The sequence below is a fragment of the Ahaetulla prasina genome, chromosome 4 (genome assembly GCF_028640845.1).
Source record: "Ahaetulla prasina isolate Xishuangbanna chromosome 4, ASM2864084v1, whole genome shotgun sequence".
NCBI classification, from domain to species: Eukaryota; Metazoa; Chordata; class Lepidosauria; order Squamata; family Colubridae; genus Ahaetulla; species Ahaetulla prasina.
In genome coordinates, this window is record NC_080542.1 from 17,315,886 (window position 1) to 17,340,795 (window position 24,910).

Here is a 24,910-nt window from a genome sequence, read left to right on the forward strand (position 1 = left end):
TTACCTGGGGCATATTTTCAGGCAGCCAGTCAGATACCAGCTCTCCACTGGTAGCGTGGATCAAGTCAGCACCGTCAATCAAAAGCACCAGAGACTGGCGCCGTTTCAACAACTTGGCCACCGCATGGAGAAGGCATTCAAACTGGGTTACAAGCCCTCTGTAAGCCAAAAAATTAAATAAAAAATATCTCTTTCCTTCTTGCAAGATCAGGATAATTGCGTGATTCTTAACCTAGGCTACTTGGAGAGGTGTGGACTTCAACTCCCAGAATGCCCCAGCTTGCAATGATTGACACTAACAGGGCAAGCCACTTAGAATGTAAACTGAGAGCAAACCCCACCCCTCACTGGCACTGATGTTGTTACCTAGTTCAGGAAATGAAACGTCTGCAAGAAAACAACCAACCTCAGAAAGCACCAAGGACCCCTCATTAACCAATTGACCAGGGAATTCTGGGTTTTGCTATAGTGCGAGAGTGAAGGTTCGTTCTCCAAGCTTGTGGGTTGGTTTCCAAAAATCTCATTACCAGGCTAGGTAACATCTTCAGTGGAGTTTAGGAGATGCCAGTGTTAGTGTTCATCTGTTTATAAAGGCTTCATGCGTGCATGTGACAAATGAGGGTCTTGTGATGGGTCTTATGCTAGGGTTGTCACAAAGAAGAGGGAGTCAGGCTATTCTCCAAATCCCCTGAGGGTAGGACAAGAAGCAATGGGTGGAAACTAGTCAAGGAGAGAAGCAACTTAGAACTAAGGAGAAATTTCCTGACAATTAGAACAATTAATCAAATCAAAGATGATTAGGGGACTGGAGGATAAAACATATGAAGAACGGTTGCAGGAACTGGGTATGTCTAGTTTAACAAAAAGAAGGACCAGGGGAGACATGATAGCTGTGTTCCAATATCTCAGGGGCTGCCACAAAGAAGAGGGAGTCGGGCTGTTCTCCAAAGCACCTGAGAGTAGAACAAGAAGCAATGGGTGGAAACTGATCAAAGAAAGAAGCAACTTAGAACTAAGGAGAAATTTCCTGACAGTTAGAACAATTAATAAGTGGAACGACTTGCCTTCAGAAGTTGTGAATGCTCCAACACTGGAAATTTTTAAGAAAATGTTGGATAACCATCTGACTGAGATGGTGTAGGGTTTCCTGCCTGGGCAGGGGGTTGGACTAGAAGGCCTCCAAGGTCCCTTCCAACTCTGATATTATGTTATGTTATGTTAATCAGTGGAACAACTTGCCTGCAGAAGTTGTAAATGCTCCAAAACTGGAAGTTTTTAAGAAGATGTTGGATAACCATTTGTCTGAAATGGTGTAGGGTTTCCTGCCCAAGCAGGGGGTTGGACTAGAAGTTATCCAAGATCTCTTAAATTTGGATTAATTAAATCTACAAGACTGGAAACAATGCTGAAACCTAAGCTGAGGGCGCCACCTACTGGTGAATGGAATATACCACATCCCTAAAAGGTAACGGTAAAGGTTCCCCTCACATATATATGCTAGTCATTCCCAACTCTAGGGGACTGTGCTCATCTCTGTTTCAAAGCCAAAGAGCCAGCGCTGTCCAAAGACGTCTCTGTGGTCATGTGGCCAGCATGACTCAACGCCAAAGGCACAGGGAACGCTGTTACCTTCCCACCAAAGGTGGTCCCTTTTTTTCTACTTGCATTTTTTACATGCTTTCGAACAGCAGAAGCTGGGACAAGTAACGGGAGCTTACCCTGTCCCGTGGCACTAGGGATTCGAACCGCTGAACTGCCGACCTTTTGATCGACAAGCTCAGTGTCTTAGCCACTGCGCCACTGCATCCCTACAAGTTTAGAAAAACTTTTTGATGAGGGAAATAACATTCATCTGGAGGACTGTTCTATCACTAGTTACTTTATGATTACTGGAGACTCTATTATGAGAATAAGGAAGATTTTTAAGTACCTGCGGAAGCTTCCTGGACTATTTAAATGGAATTGATTAATAATCACGTTTGATGATGATGATGATGATGATGATGATGATTATATAATTATAATTATTATGATTACCATTATTGATATTTGTATCAAAATGAATTATATTCAGGGGCCACACTGTTCATGTATTGATATTGATGTACTGTATTTTCCAGAGTATAAGATGCTCCGGACTATAAGATGCACCAACCTTTTTGGGGGAGGAAAACAAGTAAAAAAATCTGCCTCTGCCTCCCAGCAATTTGCCTTCTTGCAGCAAACAGCAAACCGCCTGCTTCAGTTTCATTTTCAGCACAGCCTGATTAGCACAAGAAAAAAAATATCTTTCCCCCAGCAATTTGCCTCCTTTCAGCAAACAGCAGAGGCCCACACAGCAACAGGAATGGCAATCCCTGCAGCCTGAAACAGCTGAGGGTCAGGAGGCCGATCCAACAGTCAATCAGCTGCTTGTGCTAATTAGGCTGTGCTGAAGCTGAAACGGGCTGTTTGCTTCAAGGAGGTAAATTGTTGGAAGGCAGAGGCCAAAGGGTGGGGGGCTGGTGGATGGGCAGGTTACATTCGATGTATAAGACACACCCAAATTTTCACCCTCTTTTGGGGCGGGGGGAGAGTGTCTTATACTCCGAAAAACACGATATATTTAAAAATAAAAAACTAATAAAACACAATAACAAAATAAAGGATTTGGGATTGTGATGTTTGGACTGCCAGCCGGTGTTCGTGGATGTTTATTGTGCTGTCAAAACTTGGAGGGCAGTCTTGAGGCCATCTTCTCATGATGTCCAACATCTCCCTAGTCAAGCCCAGCTCTGCAGAATTAGAAGCCTACCAACCTGTAACTTCTAGGTGGGGTCGGAGGGTTCTCTAGCAACTTCCTCAGCAAGGCACAGAGGTGATCCAACACGACTTGGGCTTTGGTCTGGTTGGGTCCCGCCTTGGTGAAATGGGCTACAACGTGATACTTGGGAGGAGGGCCTTCTCCTACCAGTGGGACCATCTTCCTGAGCTTCTCTGCAAGGGCCGCCTTTGGAGATGGGAAAAGAAGAAAAGGAGAGAAAACTTTGGTCATGGTTTCCAGCCAAGATAAATCTTCATTCCATAATCCCATCAAACCTGGAATTAAAGCAGCCAGCGTCAAGCACCAACCCAATCACTATTCCCTCCTGGTTGGAGAATTTTCTCTTGGGGAGCATTTCAGTCCAACGCCTCTAGTTTTAACAAAACTCAAGGAGGCAAAAGTCCATCTTCCATAGACAGGAATAAACATACCTCAAGTTCTCCAACAAAACCAATTTGTCTCTTAGGCACCTTCACAGCTAGCATAAATACATCTCTAATACAGGTGGTCCTTGACATACAACCACAATTGGGACCGTTTCTGTTGCTAAGCGAGACAGTGGTTAAGTGAGCTTTGTCCCATTTTACCATCCTTCTTGCCATGGTGGTTAAATGAATCACAGCAGATGTTAAGTTAGAAACATGGCTGCTCCCCCACTGAGCTATCCCCCGTAATAGCTCAGGCTGTTAGAAGCCTGTTATTAGAACACAGCAGCCTGCAATTACTGCAGGTTCGAGCCCGGCCCGAGGTTGACTTAGCCTTTCATCCTTTATAAGGTAGGTAAAATGAGGACCCAGATTGTTGGGGGGGCAATAAGTTGACTTTGTAAAATATACAAATAGAATGAGACTATTGCCTTACACACTGTAAGCCGCCCTGAGTCTTCGGAGAAGGGCGGGATATAAATGTAAATAAAAAAATAATAATAATAAAAAAATTGACGGTGCTCGCCAGAAGGACGCAAAAGGTTGATCACACATGATCCCGGGATGCTGCAACCGTCATAAATATGAGTCGGTGGCTAAGCTCTGAATTTGGATCATGTGACCATGGGGATGCTCCAATGGTCCTAAGTGTAAAAAATATTCATCAGTCACTTTTTTTTAGTGCTGTAGGAGCTTCGGATAGTCACTAAACAAGCTGCTGTAAGTCAAGGACGACCTGTATTTTTCCATGATCTGAAAATTTATGTCTTCCCCTCCCCTCCTCCCCACTTCTCAAACTACGAATATTTCTCCTTGCATAAAATTTTGCATAAAAATTTGATGATACCAGAACATACACTAGAAACTTGATTAGAATGCAGTATTGCAGGCTAACTCTGCCCATTGCCTGGAGTTTGATCCTAACAAGCTCAAGGTTGACTCAGCCTTCCATCCTTCCGAGGTCAGTAAAATGAGGATCCAGATTGTTGGGGGCAGTAGGCTGACTCTGTAAACCGCTTAGCGAGGGCTGTAAAGCACTCTGAAGTGGTATATAAGTCTAAGTATTATTCAGGGGTGGGCTTCAAAAATTTTAGCAAAGGGTTCTCTGCCCAGTTGCTGGGTGGGCGTGGCCATGGAGGGTGTGGCCTAGTCAGCCTCCTGAACCACAGCAGGGGGGGGGAGTGTTTTTGCCCTCCTCGGGCTCTGGAGGCTTTCCTAGAGTCTCCAGGAGGGTGAAAAAGGCCTCCCCAGGCTCCGGAGGGCAGAAACAGGCCTTCCTGACCTTCCAGTAGGCCCATTTTTCACCCTCTATGAGCCTCCTTGCATGCCCCACACTTACCTTGCATCCAAGTGGGGACTCCTGAGAGGGGAGGGGCAGGGTGAGTGGGGCCAGCCAGGAGTGGAATTTGGGGGTTCTCAAAACTGCACAGAATCTTAGCTAGAGATTCTCCCAAACCCCTGCGAACCCACAGCAGCCCACCCCTGGTGTTATTGCTATTGCTATTGAGCTTTCCATATCTCCATATCTTGTCCCAAGTTCTCCGGATCTCCCTACTGCTTCAACCTTCCCTTTGCTCACCAAGAAAACTGTTTTTCCCTGGCCAGGTTCACCGCTCACAACATAAAGCTTGCCACCGTGCATCTGAGCTGCTGTGGTATTCAGAAGTTTCGTCCGGGCACAAAATCTCCTTTGCTGTGATTCCTGGAAAGATTCTTGCAGGGTGTTTCCTTCTTCTTCCTTTGAGTCTATTGTGAGTTCAGATTCACCTCCCTAAGTAAAGAAAGGAAATATAACAGCAGCAGCAGCAGCAGCAGCAGCAGCAACAGAGTTGGAAGGGACCTTGGAGGTCTTCTAGTCCAACCCACTGCCCAGGCAGGAAACCCTACAACACTTCAAACAAATGGTTATCCAACATCTTCTTAAAAACTTCCAGTGTTGGAGCATTCACAACTTCTGGAGGCAAGTCGTTCCACTGATTAATTGTTCTAATTGTCAGGAAATTTCTCCTTAGTTCTAAGTTGCTTCTCTCCTTGATTAGTTTCCGCCCATTGCTTCTTTTTCTACCCTCAGGTGCTTTGGAGAATAGCTTGACTTTCTCTTCTTTGCAGCAGCCCCTGAGATATTGGAACACTGCTATCATGTCTCCCCTAGTCCTTCTTTTCATTAAACTAGACATACCCACTTCCTGCAACTGTTCTTCATATGTTTTAGCCGCCAGTCTCCTAATCATCTTTATTGCTCTTCTCTGCACTCTTTCTAGAGTCTCAACATCTTTTTTACATCGTGGCGACCAAAACTAAATGCAATATTCCAAGTGTGGAATATTGTGGTATTAACCAAGTGTGGAGTAAAGTGGTATTAACACTTCACGTGATCTTAAAGCTCAATTTATTTCTGAATAAATTTTCTTGACAAGCTCAACTGTAGCAGAGCTTTGAAAGAGTTGGCAGATATGAGAAGCCTTGATATTTATTTGAGCTTGGATGTTTTCTTGCAGTGCTGACGATACAGCGCCATTCAGTTCACCTGCTTGAAAATTCATTGAATTTGGCACAACACATTTTGAAGAGGAAAGTTTTCCCCGGTACTTGCTATTTATTTGGAACTCAACGTGCAAGCTGGAACTTGCCGCTGTTGTTTATCTCATGACCAAGTTATCTTTTCCAGCCGAAACAGAGGCTGGTGCGTTAGTCATATGGTAACTCTTGCCCTGTGTACATCCCCTGGAAGCTTTATTTTAGCTTCTGTGGTCATTTTGTGTATTTTTGACTTCCCCCCCCCCATTAATACAGACAAGGTAAAGGTTCCCCTCCCACATATGTGCTAGTCATTCCCGACTCTAGGGGGCAGTGTTCATCTCCGTTTCAAAGCTGAAGAGCCAGCGCTGTCCAAAGACGTCTCCGTGGTCATGTGGCCGGCATGACTCAATGCCAAAGGCGCACGGAACGCTGTTACCTTCTCACCAAAGGTGGTCCCTAATTTTTCTCCTTGCATTTTTTATGTGCTTTCGAACTGCTAGGTTGGCAGAAGCTGGGACAAGTAACGGGAGCTCACCCCGTTACACGGCAGCACTAGGGATTCGAACTGCTGAACTGCCGACCTTTTGATCAACAAGCTCAGCATCTTAGGCCCCGAGCCACCGCGTCCCTGTAATACAGACAAAGTGAAACTTTTATTTTATTTAATCTAAGTATGCATTAACTTTTAGGTCTATTTCTCAGGTAGTGATATACAACCCTATCTTTTTACATATTGTCTCAAAATGTGCATTGCCTTTGGTTTGAGAATGCGTTAAATATATTAACATTGTTCCTTACGGGAAAAAAGTGTTTGCTACTCATCGTTTTTGGTGCTCATCGTGCCTCCCAGAACCAATTAACGACAGGTACTGAGGTACCACTGTACCTAGTTTGGTAATGAAACGTTTGTAAGAAAACAACCAAGCTCAGAGAGCACCAAGGAGCCCTCACTTCAACCCTGAGCTATAAATATTGTCCTTTATTGATTAAAAAAAATAGTAAATACCTCAATGAAATGGTGCTGGAGGCATTTCCACACATCCTGTAAGATTCTGTGGCCAAAATCTTCAAGGCCTTTCACAAAAGGCTGGCCTTGGACAACTCCACCCCACTGACAGGCATAGCTATGAAAAGAAAGTCAGGGGAGAACACATTGCAGGTCAGCTTACAACCATTCATTTAGTAACTGTTCAAAGTTACAATGGCACTGAAAAAAGTGACTTATGACCATCTTTCACACTTACAACCATTGCAACACACTTACCACCTATGGTCACACAATCAAAATTCAGAGGCTTGGCAACTGGCATGTTTGGAATGGGATGGGATGGGATGGGATGGGATGGGATGGAATAGAATAGAATAGAATAGAATAGAATAGAATAGAATAGAATAGAATAGAATAGAATAGCTGAGTTGGAAGGGACTTTGGAGATCATCTAGTCCATTTTAGACCTCAGGGACCACTAAACTCACAATTTTAAATCCCGCGGACCACTAATACGAATTTTTTAAAAAGATAAGTAGCATTTAGTGCAATACAAAAAATGCAAATATTTTTTCTGCGGACCACCAAAATTTTCTCGTGGACCACTGGCCACCAGTTGATGACCACTGATCTAGTCCAACCCCCTGCTTAGGCAGGAAACGCTATATCATTTCAGAGAAATGGTTATCCAACATCTTCTTAAAAACTTCCAGTGTTGGAGCATTCACAACTTCTAGAGGCAAGTCCTTCCACTTATTGATTGTTCTAACTGTCAGGAAATTTCTCCTTAGTTCTAAGTTGCTTCTCTTCTTGATTAGTTTCCACCCATTGCTTCTTGCTCTACCCTCAGGTGCTTTGGAGAATAGCTTTTTTTTTTTTTAATTTGCATTTATATTCCGCCCTTCTCCGAAGACTCAGGGCGGCTTACACTATGTTAAGCAATAGCCTTCATCCATTTGTATATTATATACAAAGTCAACTTATTGCCCTCAACAATCTGGGTCCTCATTTTACCTACCTTATAAAGGATGGAAGGCTGAGTCAACCTTGGGCCTGGTGGGACTTGAACCTGCAGTAATTGCAAGCAGCTGCGTTTTAAAGCAGACTGTCTTAACAGTCTGAGCCACCAGACTCCCTCTTCTTTGTGGCAACCCCTGAGATATTGGAACACTGCTATCTTGTCTCCCCTAGTCCTTCTTTTTATCAGACTAGATATACCGAGTTTCTGCAGGCATTCTTCATATATTCTAGCCTCCAGTCCCCTCATCATCTTTGTTGCTCTTCTTTGCAAATCAATGTATTTGTGATGGTTGCAGGGTCCCGGGGTCCCAGAGTCATTTAATCCCCTTTTGCGACCTTTTGACAAGCAAAGTCAATAAGGAAGCCAGATCCACTTAACAACCGTGTTACTAACTTACCAGCTGCACTGATTGACTTAACAACTGTGGCCAGAAAAGTCGTAACGTGGGACAAAAATCCTTTAACTGTCTCACTTAGCAACAGAAATGTTGGGCTCAGTTGTGATCATTAATTCGAGGACTACCTGTATGTTCTCCCTCTTACTCCGCAGCTATCGCGGTATATACACAATTATCACTTCCTTTACCTGCTAAAGGCGGCCAAACTTCCATGTTTCCTGAGATGTTCCTTCAAATCAGCCATGCGTTGGGCAGCTTCTTCCGATTCAGCTCCAAAATCTTTCTTCCATGCTTCTGGTACGGAGCTGGCGAGAGCAAGAGAGATAGACTGCTCAAAATATATGATTAAGACAATCCACCTTCTATGAGAATTGCTATTGGGGTTAAAAAGCAGCATTGGAAGGCATGGAAAAGAACTGGAGGCAACATTATCAATCTGGTGGCGCAGTGGTTAGAATGCAGCATTGTAGGCAAAACTCCACCCACAACCTGGAGTTCGATCCTGACAGGGCTGAAAGTTGATTCAGCCTTCCATTCTTCTGAGGTCTGTAAAATGAGGACCCAAATTGTTGGGGGCAATATGCTGACTCTGTAAAAACCACTTAGAGAGGGCTGTAAAGCACTATATACTTAGAATAACTTTATTGTCACTTTAAAGGTACACTAATCAGCATAAATTAAAATGAAATTTCTTTGCACAGAGCTCTGAGAGGGTCACCACCTCCAATATATTCTACATACACATGCCAAAAATATGAAAGAAAGAAAGAAAGCAAGAAAGAAAGAAAGCAAGAAAGAAAGAAGGAAGGAAGGAAGGAAGGAAGGAAGGAAGGAAGGAAGGAAGGAAGGAAGGAAGGAAGGAAGGAAGGAAGAAAAAGAAAGAAAGAACGTGTGGCTTCTACTGCCTACAAATATATCCTTTTTATTAAGTACGTGGATTAAATTTAAGTAACAATAGCAATAAGACTTATATACACTGTCCCCTAGTGCTTTGTAGCACTCTCCGGGCAGTTTATAAGATCAGCATATTGCCCCCAACAATCTGGGTCCTCATTTTATTGTCCTTGAAAGAATGAAAGCCTGACTCATCCTGGAGCCCCATCAAGATTAAACTCCAGGCTGTGGGCAGAGCTAGCCTGCAGTACTGCATTCTAGCCACTGTGCCATCAGGGCTCCTAGTAAGTGGAAAGGTGCTCATAGGATCTGCAAATTAGTTGAGAAAAATAATTTACCCAAGAAAGTCAGGCTCCCGTAGATAGAAGAAGGCCCTAGATTCTGCTGTGGGATCATGGCTACCATTCAGGAATTGAACAGCCTCCAGTTCAGTGATAGAGCGGCCTGATGGATATGTTTTCACCTGTGGATAGAATATTCAAACAGCAGCTTTTATTCTGAGAACTTTCTCAACAGTTGTTCCGTCTTTGGTCACATTTAGCTCTGGTTAAGCCTTGATTCCCTTAATTTTCTGCTTTTCCTGTCAACACTAATTAAGCCAGTGGTGGGCTACTGCTGGTTTGAACCGGTTCAGGTGAACCAGTCATTGTGACCTATGGGTGGGCCCGTGCCCCCGTCCTGGCACTATGGCAGCACTATGGCGTCCTATTTAGCCGTGTTTTTGAAGCCACGTGCATGCACGGCAGGCTCATGTGTGAGTGAAGCACATGCGCGGAAGGCATGTGCGCAAAGCGCATGCATGAAAGGCATGCGCACAAGCAAAGCGCATGTGCAGAAGACACATGCACGAGCAAAGCATATGCGCTGAAGGCACACACTCACATTTTCGGTGCTGGGTGAACCGGTTGTTAATTCATGTGACAGCCACCTCTGAATTAAGCCCACTAATTAGGCCCATAGTACTGTCTTATGTCTATTTACCCATGTTGTACAATTGTAGTATTATTATTATCCTTCTCATCTTCTCTACTACCCCCTCTTATTGGTATCATTATTACGATTATTATTGCTCTATTGCTTTGCATGTACACTTGGCCAAATAAAGTGTTCTGTTCTGTTCTGTTCTGTTCAAATCTACTCTATTATCTGCTTGTATGTTATTTTCTTTGGACCTTGCCCTAACAATTGTTGGGGCCACTACATCCCACCAGACCTGTCTGCTGAAAAAACACACATTATGCAAATACCTGCCAATGTGAAGGCCCCCAAAACAGGCAAGTCCTAAATCACTGCCTTGTCTACATCCAATTGATGCTTATTTTTTGTTCATTTGGGAAAGGAAGTTTTCATTTATCACCTGCTCTGATCAGTGCTTCTCAACCTCAGCAAATTTCAGATGTGTGGACTTCAACTCCCAGAATTCCCATCCATCTTAAAGTCATTAAGGTAGAGAAATACTGTTCTGGACCATCAACAGCCCAAATGCTGGCTGGGGAATTTTGGGAGTTGAAGTTCACCCATCTTGCTGAGGTCGAGAAACACTGTTCTGGATCATCAACCTTCCAAGGTTCACATCAGTGTCATCTCTCACCCATTCGTACTGCGGCTCCTCCGGCAAAGTAGTCTCTTTCGGGACATGGCCATAGCGCTCCCCAAGGATTCCAATGAAGAGGTCGCTCCGTGAGACTTCGGAGAGACACAATTCCACCTGCCTAAAGAAAGAGACCTTGATGACTCTCTTCTCCCACTCCTCAGTTTTGCTTCAATCCCATCCCTTCTTAGATGCACAGGGGGAAACCCATGCAAGATTAGGTGACTAAGATTAAGACTAGGTGGCTCAGTGGCTAAAACACTGAGCTTGTTGATCAAAAAGGTCGGCAGTTCGGCGGTTGGAATCCCTAGTACAGGTCTCAGTACCAGTGATGAAATCCAATTTTTTTTACTACCAGTTCTGTGGGTGTGGCTTGGTGGGCAGGGGAAGGATACTGCAAAATCTCCATAGCCACCCTACACTGGGGCCAGCCAGAGGTGGTATTTGCCGGTTCTCCAAACTATTCAAACTTTCTGCTACCGGTTCTCCGAACTGCTCAAAATTTCTGCTACTGGTTCTCCAGAACCTGTCAGAACCTGCTGGATTTCACCCCTGGGTTGGACTAGATGACCTCCAAGGTCCCTTCCAATTCTGTTACTGATTACTTTTTTTTAAACAGACTTTGGCATCTCAGACACCACAGGACCTGTGCTTCTTTATTTGCAGAATAACAGTTTCAAAAGAGACTTCAGGAGTCTAATGGAATGTGTGAATGACCATGAGGGCCGAGGAGAAGACGTGTTGCCTAGGAAACAATCAGTCAAGAGAGGCAGGAGATCTCCAACAGATCAACGATAAGAGGAAGACATTTAGAAAGGACCCATCTTAATTGTTCAAGTAATTAGAAGTGCAGGCATTTTTTTTGTCTTCAAAGGCAGCCCCAGGCTGAGTGTATTACAGTAGTCTAACCCAGCGAACCGGTAGGGAAAATTTTTAGATCACACCCCTGGCCATAAGCATCCCACATACTTGTTCCTCTGGCTCTCTTGCTCCGTGATTCCCCAGCGCAAATCAATCTCTTGGATTGCTAAGCAGAACCTGGAGGCTCGTGCACGAAGCTCGGGAAAAACAGAGCGAATAAGCAGGTCACGTTCACCGTGCATATCCCGGAAAGTAGAGGAGACAAAAATCCTCACAGAGCGCCACCTGCAGGAAAAAAGGAGTCAATACCCAGTTCTCCTTCCAGAGTAACTTGTGGTCTTTCTCATTACTTCCCCTTTAAAACTACCTGCTCTGAGGCACAGGTATCAAGGACACAACTCCAGGTTCCTGCTGAGCTGTCACTGTTCTCTGTTGCTTGGGCAAGCCGTAAATCTCGTCAACTTTGCCAACGTGTTCCAAGAACCGGGAATTGCCACATTCAGACATAAACCTGGCCAAAGTAAGAAGAGTCTTTTAAAATCTAGAATTTCACAGCAGACACTAAAGCATACAGACACCCATCAGCTACCCAGAATTCCAAGTGCTTTCGTTCCAAGTGCTTATTTAAACTAGCTATCAAAGCTCCTTTTGTGGCGCAGTGGTTAGAATGCAGTATGGCAGGCTAACTTTGCCCGAAAGACACACTGATTAAACAGAATTACAGTGGAAACGTGGAAAATAAGCCTGCACACAGACAGAGGCAGTCCTTGAGTTATGACTATTTGTTCAGCAACCCAAAGTTAGAATGGTGCTGAAAGAGTGGTATTTATGACCAATCTTCACAAGAGTCCTAGTGCCGCAGTGGTTAGAATGCAGTAAAAGGTAAAGGTTCCCCTCGCACATATGTGCTACTTGTTCCCGACTCTAGGGGGTGGTGCTCATCTCCGTTTCAGAGCTGAAGAGCCAGCGCTGTCCGAAGACGTCTCCGTGGTCATGTGGCCAGCATGACTCAATGCCAAAGGTGCACAGAACGCTGTTACCTTCCCACCAAAGATGGTCCCTATTTTTTCTACTTGCATTTTTTACGTGCTTTCGAACTGCTAGGTTGGCAGAAGCTGGGACAAGTAACAGAAGCTCATCCCCTTACACGGCAGTGCTAGGGATTCAAACCACTGAACTGCCAACCTTTCGATCGTCTTAGTCCCTGAGCTACCGTGTCCCTAGTTAGAATGCAGTATTGCAGGCTAAGTCTGCCCACAGCCTGCAGTTCAATCCTGAATGGGGCTCATGGTTGACTAACCCCTCCATCCTTCTGAGGTTGGTAAAATAAAGACCCAGATTGTTGGGGGCGATACAATGATTCTGTATTTATTTTATTTATTTATTTATTTATTTAATTAAACTTTTATACCGCCCTTCTCCGGAAGGACTCAGGGCGGTGTACTGCCTTCATTTAAAACAATTAATATACACACTAAAATAACCATTAAAAAGCTTATTCAATAAAAGGCCGAAATTAAAACCATCCAATTGACCATATAAAATACCCAATAAAATTACAATTGAAAAATTTAAAATTTAAAATTTAGAGTTTAATCAGGCCAGTCCCGCTTGGATAAATAAATAAATTTTCAGTTCCCGGCGAAAGGTCCGAAGGTCAGGCAATTGGCGTAAACCGGGGGGAAGTTCGTTCCAGAGGGTAGGTGCTCCCACAGAGAAGGACCTTCCCCTGGGGGCCGCCAGCCGACACTGCTTGGCGGACGGCACCCTGAGAAGACCCTCTCTATGAGAGCGTACGGGTCGGTGGGAGGCATGTGGAAACAGCAGGCGGTCCCGTAAGTACCCGGGCCCTAAGCCATGGAGCGCTTTGAAGGTGGTAACCAAAACCTTGAAGCGCACCCGGAAGACCACAGGTAGCCAGTGCAGACTGCACAGGAGTGGTGTTACCCGGGAGCAACGTGGTGCTCCCTCAATCACCCGCGCAGCTGCATTCTGGACTAACTGAAGTCTCCGAGTGCACTTCAGGGGTAGCCCCATGTAGAGAGCATTGCAATAATCCAGGCGAGAAGTGACGAGAGCATGAGTGACCGTGCATAAGGCATCCCGGTCAAGAAAGGGGCGCAACTGGCGGACCAGGCGAACCTGGTAAAAAGCTCTCCTGGAGACGGCCGTCAAGTGATCTTCAAACGACAGCCGTCCATCCAGGAGAACGCCCAAGTTGCGCACCCTTTCCGTTGGGGCCAGTGACTCGCCCCCAACAGTCAGCCGCGGTTGCAGCTGACTGTACCGGGATGCCGGCATCCACAGCCACTCCATCTTGGATGGATTGAGTCTGAGTCTGTTTCTCCCCATCCAGACCCGTATGGCCTCCAAACAACGGGACAGCACTTCGACAGCTTCGCTGGGGTGGCCTGGGGTGGAGAAGTACAGCTGGGTATCATCAGCGTACAGATGATAACTCACCCCAAAGCCACTGATGACCTCGCCCAACGGCTTCATATAGATGTTGAACAGGAGAGGTGAGAGAATCGACCCCTGCGGCAAGTGAGGCGCCTCGCGGCCGATCTCAGCCCCCCTGTCAACACCGTCTGCGACCGGTCGGAGAGGTAGGAGGAGAACCACCGATAAACGGTGCCTCCCACTCCCAACCCCTCCAACCGGCGCAGCAGGATACCATGGTCGATGGTATCAAAAGCCGATGAGAGATCCAACAGGACCAGGGCAGAGGAGCAACCCCTATCCCTGGTCCTCCAGAGGTCATCCACCAACGCGACCAAAGCTGTCTCCGTGCTATACCCGGGCCGGAAGCCAGAATGGAACGGGTCTAGATAGACAGCTTCCTCCAGGTACTGAGGGAACTGCAATGCCACCACACTCTCTACAACCTTCGCCACAAAGCGAAGGTTGGAGACTGGACGATAGTTACCCAAAATACCTGGGTCCAGGGAAGGCTTCTTGAGGAGGGGTCTCACCACCGCCTCTTTCAAGGCGGCGGGAAAGATCCCCTCCATCAAAGAAGCATTTATAATACCCCGGAGCCAGCCTCGTGTCACCTCCTGAGTGGCCAGCACCAGCCAGGAGGGGCACGGGTCCAGTAAACATGTAGTGGCGTGCAGCCTCCCCAGCAACCTGTCCACGTCCTCGAGAGCCACAGAATCAAACTCATCCCAAACCACATCAACAAGACGCCTCAGTCATCTCATCCGGATCATCGCAATCTTGGTCCAAGCTATCCCGAAGCTGAGCGATTTTATCATATAGATAACCGCTAAACTCCTCGGCACGTCCCTGTAAGGGGTCATCCCGTCCCCCCTGGTGAAGGAGGGAACGGGTCACCCGAAACAGGGCGGCCTCTAAACTGCTTAGAGAGAGCTGTAAAGCACTGTGGGGCAGTATAGAAGTCCAAGTGCTATCATGCCACTGTGGAAACAGCCTTCTGTGAGCTAATGAGAGCAACCCCAGAACAAAATGCAATCATTCATACATCAAGCAAACCGTCCATATTTATTTTTATCCACTTGTTTAGCTCCAAGGCTTACCTGAACATTTGCTCACTGAAACCATGGATTATTATATCCTTCCTGGATTTAAAAGTTCTTTTCTCCCTAAAGATGGAAGGCAAAATATATATATATATATTCCTTTAGTTGCACAGTACACTGCTACTTCAGAATTCTTTTTAACTAGACAACCCAGCCCCCTGTCAACACCGTCTGCGACCGGTCGGAGAGGTAGGAGGAGAACCACCGATAAACGGTGCCTCCCACTCCCAACCCTCCAACCGGCGCAGCAGGATACCATGGTCGATGGTATCAAAAGCCGATGAGAGATCCAACAGGACCAGGGCAGAGGAGCAACCCCTATCCCTGGTCCTCCAGAGGTCATCCACCAACGCGACCAAAGCTGTCTCCGTGCTATACCCGGGCCGGAAGCCAGAATGGAACGGGTCTAGATAGACAGCTTCCTCCAGGTACTGAGGGAACTGCAATGCCACCACACTCTCTACAACCTTCGCCACAAAGCGAAGGTTGGAGACTGGACGATAGTTACCCAAAATACCTGGGTCCAGGGAAGGCTTCTTGAGGAGGGGTCTCACCACCGCCTCTTTCAAGGCGGCGGGAAAGATCCCCTCCATCAAAGAAGCATTTATAATACCCCGGAGCCAGCCTCGTGTCACCTCCTGAGTGGCCAGCACCAGCCAGGAGGGGCACGGGTCCAGTAAACATGTAGTGGCGTGCAGCCTCCCCAGCAACCTGTCCACGTCCTCGAGAGCCACAGAATCAAACTCATCCCAAACCACATCAACAAGACGCGCCTCAGTCATCTCATCCGGATCATCGCAATCTTGGTCCAAGCTATCCCGAAGCTGAGCGATTTTATCATATAGATAACCGCTAAACTCCTCGGCACGTCCCTGTAAGGGGTCATCCCGTCCCCCCTGGTGAAGGAGGGAACGGGTCACCCGAAACAGGGCGGCCTCTAAACTGCTTAGAGAGAGCTGTAAAGCACTGTGGGGCAGTATAGAAGTCCAAGTGCTATCATGCCACTGTGGAAACAGCCTTCTGTGAGCTAATGAGAGCAACCCCAGAACAAAATGCAATCATTCATACATCAAGCAAACCGTCCATATTTATTTTTATCCACTTGTTTAGCTCCAAGGCTTACCTGAACATTTGCTCACTGAAACCATGGATTATTATATCCTTCCTGGATTTAAAAGTTCTTTTCTCCCTAAAGATGGAAGGCAAAATATATATATATATATTCCTTTAGTTGCACAGTACACTGCTACTTCAGAATTCTTTTTAACTAGACAACCTGTGCCCCCCTGTTGGATTATTTCAGAGATATTCCTTACCTAAGCAGAAAAACAGAAAGAGAGAGAAAAAAAGCAGGGGGAGCAACTTTCTGACTTCCCGACAGCTTCCCCATTGACTTTCCCTGTAGGAAACTAGCAGGAAGTGTTGCAAAGAACAACCACATGTCTGTGACCGACTATGGTAGCATGGCAGCATTGAAGCAGTTATAACTTTGCCAAATTTTAATCCCACTGGAACTGTGGGTCCTGGATTTTTGGGTGCATTTTGTAAGTTAGTTCATTTGCGGTATATGGGTTCAAAAATTATAGCCCTAGGACAAAGGGCTGCAACCTTAAATACTCAAAGAGCCATTTGGACCCGTTTCTCACAGAAAAGAAAACACCAGGAGCCACAAAACCCTTCCCATGCCTGGCTATTTTTTGAGCGGCCACAAGACTAGCATGTATAGTTGAATTAAATGTTCTGCTTTCTTCTGAAACTTTTCTTTTCTTGGATTTATCCATGGTTGGCCTACCGGGGATTGAAAAGCTCAATAAATCACCTGCCAGCAGGTGTTGCACATTGGCGGTTGTGATGCATGTTTTGAGTGACAGGGAGCTGCAGTAGAGGGGTGAAAGAGCCACATGCGGCTACAGAGCCGCGGGTTGCTGACCTAGGACATACTGTTTATCCCAAGTGAAGGTTACAAACAACCAAACAGACACGAGAGTTTTAGTAATATATGGACTTCGGCCACTCAGGGTGAAGCACTTCAGAAACGGTATATCAAAAGGAATAAAAACAAATAGTCTAAAACAAGAGCCATTTTCCTTCCTCACCCAAGCTCAGCACATATATTGATGAAAAGGCAATCTGGGGCAACATGTCGGCGATAGAGCTGCAGACAAGAACCTTCAAGTTCTTCAACGTCACTACTTAACAAGAGTATCGTATCCACCTGGAGTAGGGAAAAGAGAGAAATAAGAGAGCTCTGTAACACAAGGGGACTTATCATGCTGACCTGCATGTGTTAAAACTCCAAGTCTGTAGAGAAACTGGATTTTTTTTAAAGCCTTCCATTCCCCACTATCCTGCCAGAGCTGAAGAAGCTTCTTGGATGAGAAGCGAAACGTCTTCAAAAGGAAAAACAAGAAAGTCCAGTTGCCTCTTGAAAAAGCACCTTTGGGACAATCTTGACCTGGATGACTGAGAATCTCTACAGACTTTTAGCTATAAAAGTGAAGACGTGATTTTAACAGCCCTGCTCTAAAACGATGCAAATGACCAGTTGTCTGCAAGGAATATAAATCCTTCCATTCCCCACTATCTTGACAGAGCCGAAGAAACTTCTTGGATGAGAAGCAAAACGTCTTCAAAAGCAAAAACAAGAAAGTCCAGTTGCCTCCTGAAAAAGCACCTTTGGGTTAAAACTCCAAGGCAATTGCTTATGTTTGCAAAAGTCCTTTTTGCAACTTTTTTCCTTTTCCTGTAAGTGAAGATCTTGACAGCCTTCATAGAATCAAGATCACATGAAGTGTTATACTACTTTATAATGCCTTGGTAAGGCCACACTTGGAATATTGCATTCAGTTTTGATCGCCATGATGTAAAAAAGATGCTGAGACTCTAGAAAGAGTGCAGAGAAGAGTAGCAAAAATAATTAGGGGACTGGAAGCAAAAACGTATGAAGAATGGTTGCAGGAACTGGCTATGACTAGTTTAATGAGAAGGACTAGGGGAGACGTGATAGCAGTGTTCCAATATCTCAGGGGTTGCCACAAAGAAGAGGGAGTCAAACTATTCTCCTAAGTTACCTGAGGGTAGAACAAGAAGCAATGGGTGGAAACTAATCAAGGAGAGAAGCAACTTAGAACTAAGGAGAAATTTCCTGACAGTTAGAACAATTAATAAATGGAACAACTTGCCTGCAGAAGTTGTGAATGCTCCAACACTGTAAATTTTTGGAAAACCATTTGTCTGAAGTAGTGTAAGGTTTCCTGCCTGGGCAGGGGGTTGGACTAGAAGACCTCCAAGGTCCCTTCCAACTTTGTTATTATTATTATTCAATTCCATGCAGCCAGCAGCTGCATTCATCGAGTTTTCCCTAACCCAAACCTGTGTACAGTTGCTGAACTATAACTCCTGTCAGCACCCTGTTGATGGGATTGTAGGAAGTTATAACCAATGCTGGATGTTGTTACAAAGGCTACCAAAGCTTTCCTTTTGCTGTGCAAAATCAAGGCTACCATCGTAAAAAAAGAAAAAAAATCCTTGGATGAGATCCAAAAGAATGGTCATCCAGAACCTAAGTTGGATCTAGTTTATTTACGCCAATGCCATGCACTAAACATCACTATTTGTTTACTACCCTCAAACCCACTCGCTTATTCACACAGTCCATGGTTATTCATATTTATCTGGAGAAGAGGGACTAGAAACATTAAGGCAGAAAAGCAGTGATTGTTTCGCTGAGGAAACCTCAGGCATCTTCATTCATTAACCTGATGGATTTTTAACTGATCCTTTTGTCCAGACTGTTCTTCTAATTGAAGGCTTCCTACAGTTTTACCATGGAGTTACATGTTCCCGCCTCGCCTCACAATCAGGAGTCTGTGAGTTTGATCCTAGGTAGAGGCAGATATTTTTCTCTCTGGGCACAATGAGAATGTATCTGCTAAACAAAACTCCACACTGGCAATAGGTAGGACATCTGGCCATTAAACGCTCTGATAGCTCCATTCAGCTGCCCAGACTCCACCCCACAAGGGATTATGGGGGCTGTTAAATGATGATGACTTACATGTTCCCGCCGAATGAAGAAATCCTTGATGATGCTCGATGACGACCAGTCACTACTATAGCAAATTATTTTGTCCTGGAAGAAGAAGCATTGGACACATCAGCTACTCCTGGATCCATTATTGTAAATAGAATAGAATAGAATAGAATAGAATAGAATAGAATAGAATAGAATAGAATAGAATAGAATAGAATAGAACAGATTTTTTTTTATTGGCCAAGTGTGATTGGACCCACAAGGAATTTGTCTTGGTACATATGCTCTCAGTGTACATAAAAGAAAAGATACCTTCATCAAGGTACAACACTTACAACACTTAATTATAGTCATAGGGTACAAATTTAACACTTAATGATACAACACTTAACGATAGTCATAGGCTACAATTAAGCAATCAGGAAACAATCAATTACAGTATAAATTATAAGGATACAAGCAACAAAGTTACAATCATAAGTGGAAGGAGATGGGTGATGGGAACGAAGAGAAGATTAATAGTAGTGCAGATTTAGTAAATAGTTTGACAGCGTTGAGGGAATTATTTGTTTAGTAGAGTAATGGCGTTCGGGGAAAAACTGTTCTTGTGTCTAGTTGTTCTGGTGTGCAGTGCTCTGTAGCATCGTTTTGAGGGTAGGAATTGAAACAGTTTATGTCCAGGATGCGAGGGGTCTGTAAATATTTTCACAGCCCTCTTTTTGATTCGTGCAGTATACAGGTCCTCAATGGAAGACAGGTTGGTAGCCATTGTTTTTTCTGCAGTTCTAATTGTTCTCTGAAGTCTGTGTCTGTCTTGTTGGGTTGCAGAACCAAACCAGACAGTTATAGAAGTGCAGATGACATACTCAAGAGGAATTATTCTCTGTAGAACTGAATCAGCAGCTCCTTGGGCAGTTTGAGCTTTCTGAGTTGGCGCAGAAAGAACATACTTTGTTGTCCTTTTTTGATGATGTTTTTGATGTTAGCTGTCCATTTTAGATCTTGCGATATGATAGAACTTAGAAATTTGAAGGTTTCTACTGTTGGTACTGTGTTGTCTAGTATTGTGAGAGGTGGAAGTATGGAAGGGTTTCTCCTAAAGTCTACCACCATTTCTACGGTTTTGAGTGTGTTCAGTTCCAGGTTGTTCCTGTCGCACCACGAGGCTAGTTGTTAAACCTCCCGTCTGTATGCGGATTCATCATTGTCTCGAATGAGACCGATTACTGTTGTGTCAACTTCAGTTGTTCAACTTCAGTTGTTTAACAGTTGTTTAAGATGGATCATTAGAGATGCAGTCATTGGTATACAGAGAGAAGAGAAGTGGGGAGAACACACAGCCTTGGGGGGGGCTTGTGTTAATTGTACAGGTATCTGGTGTGATTCTGCTTAGCTTCACCTGCTGCTTCCTGATTGTTAGGAAGCTTATGATCCACTTACAAGTCTGTTCAGGTACCTGTAGCTGGTTTAGCTTAGTTAGAAGATTGTCTGGACGTGTCAGGAGCAAAGAATCAGGACCATTCATGTAGGCTTAGACTTATATACCGCTCCTTAGTGCATTACGGCAGAGTTCCCCAACTTCTTTGGCTTTATAGACAGTTGGGGGAGGGAGAGGGGATGGTTCCGTGTGAGGGGCCAGCAAGTGCACATGTGCATGCAGCTCAATTTGCGCAAGCGGCTTGCATGCATGCCTGCCACTCAAGCAAAGGGAGCGCATGCACATGTGCATGTTCTTACGCAAGTGAGGATGCGCGTGTGCATGCACACGCTTGCTGGCCGTTTCAGCAGCCTGGTTGCAATCCCCTCACGGCTCACTAATGGGCTGTGCCCCAAAGATTGGGGACTGCTGTTTTACAACACTTTCTGAGCAGTTTACAAGGTCAGCACATTGCCCACAAAAATCTGAGTCCTCGTTTTACTGACTTCGGAAAGCTCAAAGGCTGAGTCAATCTTGAGCTGGTTAGGATCGAACTCCTGGCTGTGGGCACAGTCAGCCTGCAGTACTGCATTTTAACCACCGAGCCAATAGGGCTCCTATTTATTTCATTTTAATATTTTTTTTTGCAGCACAAATGCAAATAGATTACAGCATGAATGATTTATTGAGGGCTTCACACAAGAATCTGGACAACTGTCAGCATTAAATTGGTGCTAGATAGGGTTGAATGGAAATCAAGGAGGACTTGGGTCCTTTGTGGCAACATAAAGATTCTAAACTGATGGCATATTTTATTCCACTATCCCCCAGCTCTGCCTGCTTTTCTTCTACAAAATGGAACTCTTCTGTGGATTCACTATCCTGCCAATCGGCCCCTTTCTCCCATTATTTTTGCAATCTTCATTGTCCAAAGTTATACACACAAAGAACAAAACTGAAGGAGAAAGTTGAAGAAATTAAAGTCCTAGATCGAGTTTAAGGCAATCCCAGTTACTAAACGTCTCTGCGTCAGGGTTCTAAGTAACACCCCCTTGTTTGCTCCCCTCAAGCCTCCTTGCCGATTCACACAGTATGTGATTATTCATATTTATCTGGATAAAAGCAAAAGATAAGGTAAAGGTTCCCCTCGCATATGTGTGCTAGTCGTTCCTGACTCTAGGGGGCGGTGCTCATCTCCGTTTCAAAGCCGAAGAGCCAGCGCTGTCCAAAGACATCTCCGTGGTCATGTGGCTGGCATGACTAAACGCCAAAGGTGCACGGAATGCTGTTACCTTCCCACCAAAGGTGGTCCCTATTTTTTCTCCTTGCATTTTTTACCTGCTTTCGAACTGCTAGGTTGGCAGAAGTTGGGACAAGACACTAGGGAGTCGAACCGCCGAACTGCGGACCTTTTGGTCGACAAGCTCAGCGTCTTAACCACTGAGCCACTGCGTCCCTTCAAACCCAAAAAATAATGAAGTCTAAAGTCAAAGCCTTGCCCTGGGCTATTTGTCTCTCTCAATTCCAGGTCTTACCATGTCCTGTAAGGTTTGCACATCCTTCAACACAGAACCGGTCATGGGAATAGCTCCCATGATATCTGAAGAGTTGCTGAGGAAAACCTTAGCCTGTTCACAGACCGAATATAACATGGAGCCCAGCAACATGGCCAAGTCTTGGACCTGGAGAGACAAGGGAAAAGTGACATTAAGAGAGGCACACCAAGGAATTATAGGTAGTCCTCGACTTATAACTTTTTGTCTAGTGACGGTTACAGCAGCATTGAACAAAAGTGAAATATGACTGGTTTCCATGTTTATGACCGCTGCAGCAATTCCATGGTCACATGATCAAAATTCGGGCACTGGTCCTCTGATATATATTTCTGACAGTTGCACAGTCACAGGGTCATCTGATCATCATTTGTCATTTTCCCAACTGGCTTCTGACAAGCAAAGTCAATGGAGGTAACCAGATTCCCTTAATGACTGCGTGGTTCATTTAACAACCATAGAACTGACTGTATTTATTATAAATGCAAACACAGGTAGTCCTCAACTTACACCATTACTTGTACTGACAGTTTGAAGTTACAGCAGTGCTGAGAAGAGTGACCCATGACTGTTTTTCCCACTTACGACCGTTACAGCATCCCTAAGGTCACGTGATCAAAGTTCAGACGCTGGTTAACTGACTCATATTTATGACCGCTGCAGTGTCCCAGGATGATGTTTGATCCCCTTTTGCGACCTTCTGACAAGCAAAGTCAACTGGGAAAGCCAGATTCACTTAACAACCGTGTTACTAACTTAACAGCTGCAGCGATTTGCTGAATTCCTGTGGCAAGAAAAGTCGTAAAATGGGGCAAAACTCACTTAACAACTGCCTCGCTTAGCCATGGAAATTTTGGGCTCGATTGTGATTGTAAATCGAGGACTACCTATATCAGCGGTCATCAACGTTGGCAACTTTATGACTTGTGGACTTCAACTCTCAGAGTTCTGGGAGTTGAAGTCCACAAGTCTTAAAGTTGCCAAGGTTAAAGTTGCCAAGGCTGACTTATATTACACCCATCTGCCGTAGGCCAAAAGAATTCCTTAGTTCTTTGTGGAAAGAACTTGTGGAACATGCCTATAACCAACAACTGCATTTGGCCAATACTGGCTGTTTTTTTTATTAAGCAAGCTTGGCTTTGGTTTGGGTGGGAGACCACTTGGAAAGCCGAGGGATACAAAAGACATCCCCGAGAATAAAATGTGACTCCAAGATGCCTCAAATATCAGAAATGAAATCAAAATAGATCTGGAAGGGACCTTGGAGGTCTTCTAGTCTAGCCCCCTGGCTCAAGTTTATGCCAATTGCCAAGCACCCAAATTTTGACGTGCGGATAAAGAGTTCCTTATTTCTTTGTCTTAAAATGGTGGAACAAGCCTATGACTGATAGCCGCACTTAGCCAATATTGACAGGTTTTTATTAAGCAAGCTTGGCTTTGGTTTAGACTTGGAAAGCCGAGGGATATGAAAGACATCCCCAAGAGTAAAATGGTGACTCCAAGATGCCTCAAATGTCATCAATGAAATGAAATGAAATGAAATTGGAATAGAGCTGGAAGGGACCTTGGTGTTGTGGTCCGTCAGCAGCCTACAGTGCTGGTGGCAGAATCGGACAGTAATGAGGTGGAAGCGAGGCCAGGGCCATCGAGAAATGGGGTGTGGACCCCAGAGCCTCCAAGGCCTGAGAGTAGCGAGGAGGAGGAGGAACTGGGAGACCCTGTCCCTAATGCCCAAATGAGAAGAGCTGCCAAGAGGCAGGAGCAGCTCAAGCAGAAAGGTCATCTCGGGGGTAGGGCCAAGAGATAATTGGCCCCACCCAGAAGGTTTAAAAGGAGAACGGCATCGGTGTCTCAGTTTGCCGGAAAACAACGTTGGAACTGCGCTTCCATTCTCCTGCTCTGGATGTTTCTCTGAGAAGACCTTGGCAGCTCTCCATTCTCTGCTCGAGACGCTTATCTGCAAATGACTTTGGCAATTATCTAAATTGGACCAGGTTGGAAATAATGAGAGACTGTTTTGTGTGAGAAGCCTTTGCTTTCTTTTGGGTTTCACGACGCTGGGAATGGGTCAATTCCCAGCTGCTTGAATAAAGTTTATTTTCATTAAGGACTGCGTTTGTTGCTACCTGCTCGAGTCTGGGTCACAACGCTTGGAGGTCTTCTAGCCCAAGTACATGCCCATTGCCAGAACCCGAATTTTGATGTATGGATACTGCAATGATTGTAAATGCAAGGACCGGTTGTAAGTTATTTTTTTCCAACACCGTCCTAACTTTGAATGCTCATGAAATGATTGGCCATAAGTCAGAGGTGAAATGCTCCTGGTTCGGTCTGGTAGTGATGGCGGCGGGTGGTGGGGAGAACCGGTAGCAATAATCCCTCCCCCCCCGCCCATGCTCACCCAATCGCCCGGTTGCCCGCTTGCCGCTTCTTTTAAAAAATGCTTTTAAAAGGTAAAAAAAGGCTCTGATGATCACAGCTGAGCCGCGCGATTATCAGAGCTTTTTTTTCACTTTTAAAAGCATTTTTTACAACCTATTCAGCTGAAAAATGTTTTTAAAAATAAAAAAAAAGGTAGTGTGCCACAGCTGATCAAACCCCCTCTCCCGTGCACACTGTTTTACTTACCCCATGCCTCCTTTTGGCATGCACTGCGCACGTATGCAAGCATACCTCACATTTGGTGTGTGGTGCGCACTGCGCATGCGTGCGCATAGCACGCATGCGCAGCCAGAGAACCGGTAATAAACCAGTTCAGATTTCACCACTGCCATAAGTCAAGGACTTCCTGCAATATTCATCCTTACAAGGATAATAAGGTTGAACAAAATGAAGGAGGGCAGAAAAAGAGGGAGAACTGAATGA

General features: G+C 45.1%; 1 protein-coding gene across 4 annotated transcripts in view; it reads right to left on the reverse strand.

Moving 5' to 3' along the window:
- TEP1 (telomerase associated protein 1) overlaps nucleotides 1–24,910 on the reverse strand; it is a 133,442-nt gene that overhangs the window by 53,695 nt on the left and 54,837 nt on the right. For 3 of the 4 annotated variants that reach the window (XM_058180296.1, XM_058180293.1, XM_058180295.1), the window contains exons 17-29: nucleotides 22,028–22,174; nucleotides 19,100–19,174; nucleotides 17,139–17,257; nucleotides 16,166–16,231; nucleotides 11,868–12,011; nucleotides 11,609–11,785; nucleotides 10,640–10,760; nucleotides 9,387–9,511; nucleotides 8,343–8,459; nucleotides 6,755–6,872; nucleotides 4,808–4,999; nucleotides 2,799–2,989; nucleotides 5–158 (exon numbers count right to left, since the gene is read on the reverse strand). In XM_058180296.1, the coding sequence (XP_058036279.1) occupies nucleotides 5–158; nucleotides 2,799–2,989; nucleotides 4,808–4,999; nucleotides 6,755–6,872; nucleotides 8,343–8,459; nucleotides 9,387–9,511; nucleotides 10,640–10,760; nucleotides 11,609–11,785; nucleotides 11,868–12,011; nucleotides 16,166–16,231; nucleotides 17,139–17,257; nucleotides 19,100–19,174; nucleotides 22,028–22,174 (1,746 nt within the window). Of the gene's footprint in view, nucleotides 1–4; nucleotides 159–2,798; nucleotides 2,990–4,807; nucleotides 5,000–6,754; nucleotides 6,873–8,342; nucleotides 8,460–9,386; nucleotides 9,512–10,639; nucleotides 10,761–11,608; nucleotides 11,786–11,867; nucleotides 12,012–15,039; nucleotides 15,106–16,165; nucleotides 16,232–17,138; nucleotides 17,258–19,099; nucleotides 19,175–22,027; nucleotides 22,175–24,910 lie in introns of all 4 variants that reach the window. The other variant, XM_058180294.1, reaches the window with a different exon arrangement.